The 10,638-nt window shown below is 43.9% G+C and overlaps 1 protein-coding gene across 1 annotated transcript in view; it reads left to right on the plus strand.

The window, feature by feature from the left end:
- Positions 1 to 4,850, plus strand: part of carmil2 (capping protein regulator and myosin 1 linker 2) — a 47,919-nt gene extending 43,069 nt beyond the window's left edge. The window contains exons 35-41 of the mRNA XM_069719601.1: positions 11 to 47; positions 581 to 649; positions 768 to 1,003; positions 2,128 to 2,263; positions 3,340 to 3,429; positions 3,788 to 3,892; positions 4,004 to 4,850. Of these exons, the coding sequence (XP_069575702.1) occupies positions 11 to 47; positions 581 to 649; positions 768 to 1,003; positions 2,128 to 2,263; positions 3,340 to 3,429; positions 3,788 to 3,892; positions 4,004 to 4,512 (1,182 nt within the window). The 3' untranslated portion in view covers positions 4,513 to 4,850. The remainder of the gene's footprint in view (positions 1 to 10; positions 48 to 580; positions 650 to 767; positions 1,004 to 2,127; positions 2,264 to 3,339; positions 3,430 to 3,787; positions 3,893 to 4,003) is intronic.
- Positions 4,851 to 10,638: the final 5,788 nt, after the last annotated feature.

Consider the following 10,638-nt stretch of genomic DNA (forward strand, 5'->3'; position numbering starts at 1 on the left):
TCTGTTGTAGAATAAAGACGAGGAGCTGAGAAAGGCCAATTCTGAAGGTAAGCAGGTTCAGTAGCTCTACAATGGTCTTTTTTTGTCTTCTAATTAAACAAAATAAAAATGTACGATTGTCCGTAACTGACACGGCAAAATCAAGTTAAAAACTCACAGTTGTATTTGTTTCAGAATAAATATAATGACCTTGATGATCCATTTGTTTTGTGAATGATTATTTAGCCAACATGTTTCTTCTAAACCACGATGAGCCGTCGTTTCATGAAGTGTTATTGGTGGAAGTCATGTGATCTTCTCCTGTTCAGACTGTTCTGAGTGTGAACGTGTTCCAACTGTCTGTTAATGTTTCATGACAACTCAACACGCTGTTTAAAGAAGTCCTTCAGGCTCCTGACACATTTCCAACTTCTGCTGGAGCTTCCTGAAACTGAAGCTCGCTGAATGCTTCAAGATGAAACTCCTTCAGTGTCGTCTTTCCTCCTTCTTTCGTCGTCAGCAGCGTTTGTTCAGGAGCCTCTCGGGTTCACGCTTAAAGTTTGGATGAAATGTTCTCCTGTCTGCTGTCTCCGTCCTTTAGGTGCTATCCTGGAAAAACCTGAACCGCCTCCCACATACATGAAGCCCAGAACCATGTCCACTTCATCAGGTACCGCCGGTGTCTTATTCTAATGTTTCCTGGTATCTGATGGCCGAGATCAGGGATTCATTTCTGAAGTCGTCCAGAGTGTCCTTGTGACTCACAGTCTGTCTCACCGTGTTTCCAGCTGACCCCAGGCATCCCATGAGAGCGCTGGACCCCATCCGACCGGACCTTTACCCGAAGCCCGCCATCCCTGAGCGGCCCGCCGGCACGCTGCCACCCAAACCGGCCGTCGCAGCCAAACCTCCCCTCCCCACCCCCGACGTTGCAGGAGGAGCGCGTCCCTCCTCTGCTCCTCCTTCCAGCAGTTCCACGGACCGACTCCAGATCAGAGGACACACACATGACCCCACGGTGCAGGTAACACAGCGCTCATCCCATAATGAGCCGGCTACACACACACACACACACTGGTTAAATATTTATTATATATTCATATCATATTTTTACATTTACCCCAAAAGTTAGTTTGAAGAGAACCGACATGTGAGCCGTGTGAAAGTTATAAAAACATATAACAATGTAATGTTAAAAAAAAAACAGGAAGAAAGAAGGAAATTTATGAATTACCCACTGATATATTTTGTTTAATGATTTTATTCAGAGACTCCCAAAATCAAATATACCAATCTTTTCTACATGTGACAGGACTTCTAATTTTAGAATTATTTGTGGACATCACTTTATATATAAAAGAAAATGCAAATATTAAAACACCTTTCACACAGATTAAAAGGTGAAATGAATTGAAGATTAAGCTGCTCCTGATGATGCTTGATGTGATATTTGATGGTCTGATACACAGAGTTCAGCCTTCTGTTGCACCACATGGAAACAACAGTACCGCAGCCTGTCCTGGGTTTGGCCGGGTGGAGGGAGGGGGGGAGGGGTTGGCCATGAAGGTGTACAACAGATGGTGACACGTTACAGTGTCCAGACGCTGGACTGTTGGCAGGAAGTGTCCGTCCGTATCACTCGTCCAGAGTTCTTCCAGACCAGAAGGATTGCTGTTTACTCCCTGGTCTCTGGGGATGTTAACCACGTCACCATGACAACAACACCGCTCAGCCACTCAGTGTTGGTCCACCTTGGAGCTGTGCTGATTGTGCAGATCTTCTGTGTGTCGGGTGGAACGTGTGCGTGAAGCTTCCGCATTTTAAGAATCTGTAGCTTCTTTCCGTCCATCCATATTTGAAGCATCGTCTGTTGTCATGGCGACAACATTCATTACAATCAGTTTAACATTAACATTTAATCAGCTTCTCCTTCAACTTTTTGACATGAAATGATGAAATAAAAAACACATCCACACAGTGTCCATTTCCCAGCAGTTGTTGATATTTGTATAAATATGGGAGGACAACATATTAGACTTTATTGGACATGAACTCTGTCTGCCTCCATATTCTGATATCAGTCCTGAAAACGCAGTTCTCCTTGTTTGTGTCTGAGTCCGCTGAGCGTCTTCTGACCTTCTCACCCAGAACGGCGGTCAGGATGTCCACCGGGGAGCGACGGCCACGCTGTCCCCCAGGAAAGAGCTGCTTCCTTCAGCCACGTCTCCGTGGAGGGTTCCCAGCACGCAGGACCGCACAGAGAAAGCACAATCAGTGACCGAGGGTACGTCTGACGGGCTCACCCAACCTTTCCTCAACAGTTTTAAATGTGCGTTTATATTTACTGATAATGTTATATGAGCTTAAAAAAAAAAAACCATGTCACTCATGGTTTGAGTGTTCCCTCCCTGTTTGTGTTTTTATTTCCTGTTCATTCACTTCCGTTTACATCCCAGATAGATTCACTGACAGAGAAACTTATGAATTCATATTTTTATTGGCGTTCTCAGAAAGTGATGACGATGACGTCGTACATCCAACGTGGAGCGAACAGACAAACGACAGCTATGTCTGCATAAAAATGAGCCGTGTGCGGATACAGACCATAAAGTTTTGGAACAAGCTGCCTGAGAAAAATCTCTTCTTAAAAACATACTTTAACGGAAAGCCTTTGCTGATTTTAGTGATCTGCTTTAATTTATTTTGTAAGCTGTTTTAATTTGTTTAATGTTTTTTTATTCGATTTTTGTGTTGTAAGGCTCGTTTGAATTCACAGGTCGTTTTGTTTTAATGTCTTGTTTTCTTTGAAGCTCTTTGTAACTCAAGTTTAGAAAAGTGCTGTACAAAAATAACATGTCTTATTATAATTATTATTATAAATACAGTTGAATAAGACAATGAAAATACAGAAACACATTAACGTACCTACATACGAAATACATAGTAAATAAAACACAACGGAATAAATCAATTTCAAAACAAACAAACAAAAAAGAAAGCATCAAGAAAGGTTTCAGATCATCTGGTGATCAGTTTCACTGTTCGATTTATAATATTCCACCTTTTACATTTAAAAATGTCAAATTCAAGTTTAAAATTAAAGAAAGTTTCCTTAAAGCTCTCCGCATGTGTGTGTGTGTTTGTGTGTATGTGTGTGTGTGTGTGTGTTTGTGTTTGTATGTGTGTGTGTGTGTTTGTGTGCGTGTGTTTGTGTGTGTGTGTGTGTGTGTGTGTTTGTGTGCGTGTGTTTGTGTGTGTATGTGTGTGTTTGTGTGTGTGTGTGTGTGTGTGTGTGTGTGTGTGTGTGTGTGTGTGTGTGTGTGTGTGTGTGTGTGTGTGTCTGCATTTGCATACTTTCAGAGAGTCTTCCGAAGACACGCCAACACTTGAAGCCCCTCCCACAACGCCGAGCCGTGTCCGTCCATGAAGACGCTCTGGCCATGACACAAGGTGAGGAAGAGTTCGATGGCGGCATCTAAAAACAAAAAAAGCAGCTGGTCGCAGTAAAAGCAGCCGTCGAGTCAGCGAAGTCGTAACTTCACGCTCTCAGATTTCACAGAAATAACAGTTATTAAAGGTCGGATTAATGCAGCTTTGAGTTTGTTCATATTTGGTTGGAGTTTCTTGGTGATAACTGAAGATGAACTCAGAGGACACAATAACACGTTGATTTCTGGGTAAAATAATTCAAGCTACTCTGTCAAAATTCCTGCATTACACTAGTAAGAGTGCTGTTTGTTAGTGTACTGAGTGAAGCGTGTCATTTGCTGCATGAGTCTCACGCTCCTCTTCACTCCATCTTCCTCAGAGCTGAAAGCTGTGTTGCAGAGGTCACCCATCCGTTTCCGGGGCAACAGAGGGGACCTGCCCTCCTGCACTGAAGATCCATCGACTGGAGAGGAAGCACAAAGAGGTGTGAGACAGTTCAGCTTCTAATTTGCCTGTTTGTTTTTTTCTCAGTCATGACTGAAACTCATTTATTGATCCGTCCGTCTGTCCGTCGTCCCTCCGGCCACCAACACAGGGAAACATACGGATGGAAAGAAGGAGGAGCTGCAGGCCGACAGAGGAGCTGAAACCAAGCGTCCCCCGCCAGGAAAGGAAGACGCTCCGGGCTCACGGTCTCCGTCCTCTACAGCTCAGGCTCCTCGAGAAGAAGCAGCGCCCCGATTCTTCAGTCCAGCTGCAGCACCTGACAAACCTCCGTCCTCCCTGAACCCGCCTCCGGCACAAACCCAGACCCTGGAGAGGTCTCCGGCGTTCCCCCCCTCACGGAAAAAGAGCCCCAGCAGCGTCCCAGCAGCGCCCCAAACTCTAGTAAAACATCCGGTCTCTCCGCCGCCCCGAGACAAGCCCCCCAGCACAATCCCGGCCGCCTCTGAATCCTCAGAAATCCCAAAGGTGAAGAAGAAGAGCACCGGCGCCGAGGACGTGAGAAACAGCACACAGGAGGGCGGGGGGGCGGCCGCCAAACAGCACACGGTGCCGACGGAGCCAGCAGACCAAAGAACTGAGCCCCGCCTGTCTGAGTGACAGACGGACTCACCTGGGGAGGAAACACGAGCACACACACACACACACACACACACACACACCTCGGGGGAGGGGGGAGGGCAGGAGGGCGGGGTCTGTGACGTCACTGAGATCAGGAAGTTGGAGGGTGGATGAGGTCTGAGAGGAAGAGAGGAAACATGTCAGGGCTGTGAGGACGACACACATGGGTGCTGCGTGTTTTTAGCGTGTGCTGGCTGCTGTACGTTCACGGTTTGGGGTGAATCAGCTTTTGTTTTACCGGTATGAGTTCAGTACGTGTTTGTGTTGCCGGTTTGGATTTTGCGGTCTGTGGTTATTTACCTCAAGAAGCAGACGTACAGACGGCTCACACACACCTGGCAGGTGTGTGTGTGAGTGTGTGTGTCGACAGCTCATCCTCCGACTGATGTCACAACGAGCCAGATTCATGATTTTTCTTGCGTTTTTTGCATCCTGGAATATGCAACAGTCTCTCAAATGCATTTTGACACGCGGTCTGGTTTAGGTGGAGTTTAGGTGGAGTTTAGGACTCGGTGTGAGATGGGACACGACTCGGTCAGTAAACCGACACGAGCATCACCTTTGTTGTTTTCCGCTCCACAGAAGTTCGGCTCTCGTTACAACGCGTCACATCGAAGAGGTTTTTCTCTCTTCAACGTGTCTTTAAGGAGATTTTACAAACAGTTATATAACTTACTGTGACGAAGGTCGTTTAGACATTCAGGATTTTTTTGGGCTCATTTAAAATCGTAATGAAACGCGCCGGCCTTCGTTACCTGACTGAGAGGGAGGATTATTTTTCAGTCACTGTGACACTCATCCACTCAGACAGATGCTGCGTCTGCAAATATTATTAAGGTTGCTTCATGTCAATCAAACTCATCTGTTTTGAAATGGCTGATTCATTTCACTGCTTATTTATTCCGCTGAGGTCCTGCAGTTTAAGATCGCACAACTCGCAGTAACTTAATCTGCTTTTTCAATAAACATCAGTGAGATGAACGAGTATCAGCAAACAGAAGTGCCATGCTTATTGAAATAACATAAAGTTATTACGTAATATGGATCTGATGCCATATCATCACGTAGTTATTTTTTTATGACTTTTTTTTTCAGATGAAGGATGATTCTTCACCAGATTTGATTATTTTTATAGCACAGGAAGTCATTCCCTCATCTCGCTCCTCTAACGTCCGATGACGATGTTTGGAGTTCAGGTGAGACGTCGTTACGGGTTAGAAACTGGTCAACAATCAGATAACAAGACAACAAACAACATATATATTATAATGTCTGCAGGACCTCATGGTGCTCCGTGGTAACTCCTTGTCATTGTGCAATGTTACTGTGAACTTTTATCTTTATCCTCAACTAAGGGAACGGAAGAGAAATATGTTTTGAATCTCGTTTCCTCGTGAACTAAAAAGGTCAAATAATAAATTCCAAACCGAACTGTGAGAATACAACAAAAAGAAACGAACCCCAGTGCAGTTTAAAGTCTGTCTGTCCGCCTGCAACAGTTTATCTCTCATTTGTCTCCACATCTGTTTGGAGGAGCATTCAAACTGAAGCGCTGCTCACAGTGGCTTTGATTGGCCGGTTGTTTTTTCCAGCTGTGAAATCATCCAATCAGGAGGGCAGCAGACCGTTCAGTCAAAATTCACCCGGCGACTAAAGCTTAAAGTCCCCCTCCACGCTTGATGTCCCTCCAGCTGAACGTTGTCAGCTCCACCTGCTGAAAGGGGGAAAGTTTAGTACAATTTTAAAGGGGCGGGGTTTTCGAGCACAATTTGTGACATCACAAATAGTTTGAAAGTTGATCCCGGTCCGTTTCAGCTTATGTGATGAGGAAATGTGGCGCCTCCGGTGCACAAACGCTGAAGTCTGAGACCTCTTGTGTTCCAGCAGTTCATCTTTCAAAATGAAATATATTTAAATTTTATAGAGTCTGAAATTTTTAATGAGGGAGATTACATAGATGTAATTTTAAGGAATTTTACAAGATAAAAGTAGAAAAACCATATCAGACACAAATTAGTATTGAAAGTGGAGTATTTTATATACATCTTAAAACATGTCTGGAGGGGATCTTTAAGGTTTTTGCCTTAACTTGATGTTAGCAGATTTTTTTTTTTTTTATGATACCTCCTAATTTTTCTTACAACAGCGAGGAGATGCTTCTCCTTAAAATTCCAGCAATCTGCCCCATTTTCTGATTATTTTCTCACATTTTTTATACTTTGAAAATGACAATTTTTATAGTCCCATCATGCCGTCTTGAGAAGGCTGTCAAGGTTTTTTTGTATTTATTTTTAACTTGTTTTCACGTGAAGCCTGTTAAATTCTTCAGCTGAATACTTGGGACACTAAAGCGCTGCATGTTTCTGCATATTTCCGTGGGATCACATTATAATAAGACGTTCAAATCAATCCACGCTCATTCGCTCCACTAGTTTCACCAGAGGACCAGAGAAGATTCGAATTAAAAAAAAAACATATATGACTGGATAAGGTGTGAGGAAGTGTTCAGATGATCAGACTCTCAGGGTGGAGGTGGAGAAGGAACGGTGTGTCCGTCTCATCCTGGGCGAGAGTTTATTTTCTTGTTTATCTTTGCCTTGCACGCACAGAATATGTACAAAACATAAAGCAAACAAAAACAAAGTTATGAACAGAGTGTAAATCCATACCTATACTTGTTAATAATTATTAAAAAGTCGATTGAGTTGTGTCAGAATTTTGTGGTCTCTTATTTGGCTCAGTTGTTTTCTGTCTCTTCCATAGACTGAATATAACAGTCTGAAAAAAATGAGGAAGAAGTGCTTTAAAGCTGCAATACCACCAATTGCCACTAGAGGTCGGCTCCAAAAAGCCTCCGGCTCCATAGACTCCCATTTTACACATCAAATGTGTCCATCAGTTCTCTCGGTGTTGTTAGCTAAAGTCACTCCTTCTTATTAGTTTTCTGGAGGTCCATCTGAAAATAATCCCTCATTCATTAGAAAAGAAGATTCAAAAAGCATATGTTTGGGGCCGTGTCTGTTTTGATTGACAGGCCTGTGGTGCAGTCAGGTTAAGGCTATCGGTGGGCGGGACGTAGTATCGCCAGGCCTCCAATCAGATCGAGTCAGATCATGTTTGAAGTCTCCATCATGTTTCTGTAAACTGCTCTTGAGCAAATGTGATCCATTTTCTGAGCACAGCCATCCTCCACAGAGGATAAATCAATGTGGTGTTAATGACTCCTGAACGTCTCCCCTAAAACGACATATTCACTCTATCACTGATGAGATTCTGAAAATATCAAAATTACAGGTGTATTTTGTGTCATCCAATATTTCATACTACAAACATCCTCAGTAAACCACAGCATCAACACTACCAAAACTCCAGAGGGCCTGTTTCAATATTCAGTTTTAAAATATTCTGCCAGTAAAGGATGATTCCTGAGCTGTTTTGCTTTGTGTCCCAACCCCTGACAAACATGACGCAATTTTTATCCCAGCATCGAAAAAATATACACAAAACACAGAGACTGAAAGGAACGGGCCACCAGGGCCAATATGGGCCAACAGGGGCCAACAGGGGCCACCAGGGGCCCAGCACGGGCCCAGCAGCCTCGAGGCTCTGACCCACGAATAGGACAATGCAGACCTGTACTTAAATCTTGTGAAATGTCTCTTTGGGGAACTCCATTGTGTGTCCGTCCCACAGACTGTATATAAAAGTGAACCGATGTGAAAGTGCATTAAGCTGTAATACCAGCGAGTGCCACTAGAGGTCGGCTCCAAAAAGCCTCCGGCTCCATAGACTCCCATTCAACTTCTCTCATCAAATCCAAAGTGAATAAAATGTGTCCATCAGTTATCTCGGTGTTGTTAGCTAAAGTCACTCCTTCTTATTAGTTTTCTGGAGGTCCATCTGAAAATAATCCCTCATTCATTAGAAAAGAAGATTCAAGAAGACCTGTTTTTGGGGGCGTGTCTGTTTGATTGACAGGCCTGTGGTGCAGTCAGGTTACGGCTATCGGTGGGCGGGACGTAGTATCGTCAGGTTTCCGATCAGATCGGTCAGATCCACCGCTGGCTCCTCCCCCAGCTCCTCCAAATATGGTGACTTCCTGCTCCAAACCGCTCTGAACTAGCAAAGATGGCGACGGACAAAATCGGAACTGGAGGATTCATAACGGTGACAAAGTTCACGAGTTCAAAGGCCGGCTTAATATTATGTTTGGTAACAGAAAGGTCAGACGCTGCATGTTACCACCCGGTATCACGGCAAAGCGTGAAATAGAAGCACTCGTTGACTCCAGAAAAGCGTGAGATAGCTACGCTTGGTGATGTCTAGGCGTGAGAGTTACACGTTTTGCGTGCCTATTACACCTTACACACACGTAAATGTCACGTGGTGAAGGGTCATGTGACCGTGGTGCCGCAACAGAGGTCTTGAGAACAAGTGTAAAGGACATTTATTTGTAACATTAGGAGGTGGGAGGGTGTCATGGTGCCATTAATCACAGACTGCCAGACGGGACGATGAGGTTCGAATCTTGGAGGTGTCAGATTTCTTCTTTAATTGTTTATTTTCTCCTAACCACAACCATTTTATTACACTAACGTCAACCACGTTTTTGCTCATGTTTCGTTTGTCACATGGTTGAACTCATGCAGTAGGTTTTATTTTCTTAAAATCGCTCTAGGCCAAAGCGTGTAATAGACACGCGCGTGACACTACAGAAAAATGTGTAACTATCAAGCCGAGACATCGCAAAGCGTCGCTATCTCACGTTTTGGTGTAGGGCGTGTCTATTTCACGCTTTGCATGATTGGAGGAGCTGTCTGAGAAAAAAACAGAACGTGGCATCTGACTGAAGAATGTTTGCACACATTTCTTCTGCAATTTATTTTTACATTTTTTTCATTATTCATAATATGTTCTATAACGGTTCTGTGTCCCATAACAGTTTCCCTCCTTCTGTTCTTAATTATGCTCCATTTCTTCCCACATACCTCCCACTGGGATCATTTCAGTCCTTTTTCTTTGGTTTGTTGTGTCAAAGAGCAGCCCGGCAGCTCCTGGTGGATCAGAGCTGAGGAGGAACGCTGTTAAATACAGGAAGACAGAACTGCTGCAGGTTCTGCCACTCACAGTCCAGATGTACGTACACTTTGTACTGTAACAGCATCGTGTTTGGTCTCAGACCTTCCTCAGTGGACCGGACTGACTGGTAACATCTGTCCCAGCTGGTTGGATGTCAGGTGACTGATGTGATCCCTGATCCGGACCGCAGCCGGCTGACTGACTGCTTGCTGCTGAAACTCGACCAAGGAAACTGTCTGTCGCCTGAAACCACTCGGCTCCACTTTTCTGAGACCTTTTGCCGAACAATCTGGGCAGAAAGGACTCCGATTGTATTCATTATCTCTCTGCAGCCCCGCTTTAACTTCAGAGGGCTGACTGGTGCACTGTGAGGAAGAGGTACCAGCCTCCACTCTTCCTCACCATCTTCACCCGTCAGTGTGCGTGAAGACCGGAGGGCTGAGTGTGATTAACATCCTGCACCAGAACACTGCCGGGTTCACACCCTGCAGCACCGTCGCCCTTCAGAGCAGCACGGTGATAAAGACACGAGATAACACTGTCGTTTTCAGACATTTAATGTATTTTACAACCCATAATACTCAGCTATACAAGAACAATATAAAGGAGTATATATTTCATATAGGTTTTAGACTACACTCTTTGCATAAGAATATTTCATCTTCAGTTTAAAATGAGAATCATCGGCAGCTTTATATTTCACCTCTAAAAATAAAACATCTAAAGGGTTTTACAACAGGCATCTAAAATCCATTGCTTTATATATATCCAGATGATTCCATCATCACAATCTGCTCTTCGGCTTTCACATATTTCATTCTTTCTACTGAAAAGTCTCCTCGTGAAGAGCTCCATCAGTCCGTAAAAATAATCCTATAAAGTTTAACTTCTGCTGGTAAGAAAGGTCGACCTGAATAAATGACCCCTCGAAGACAAGATGGTACATCCCAAAACTTGTATCCTAATAAACTCATTTGAAATATCCTTTATATATATATATAATAAGGTTCTGAAATCATATCGGAG

This window comes from Brachyistius frenatus, unplaced genomic scaffold (genome assembly GCF_029030835.1).
Source record: "Brachyistius frenatus isolate BFR_SWC_R1_liver_20210118 unplaced genomic scaffold, ASM2903083v1 Contig_219, whole genome shotgun sequence".
NCBI lineage: Eukaryota > Metazoa > Chordata > Actinopteri > Embiotocidae > Brachyistius > Brachyistius frenatus.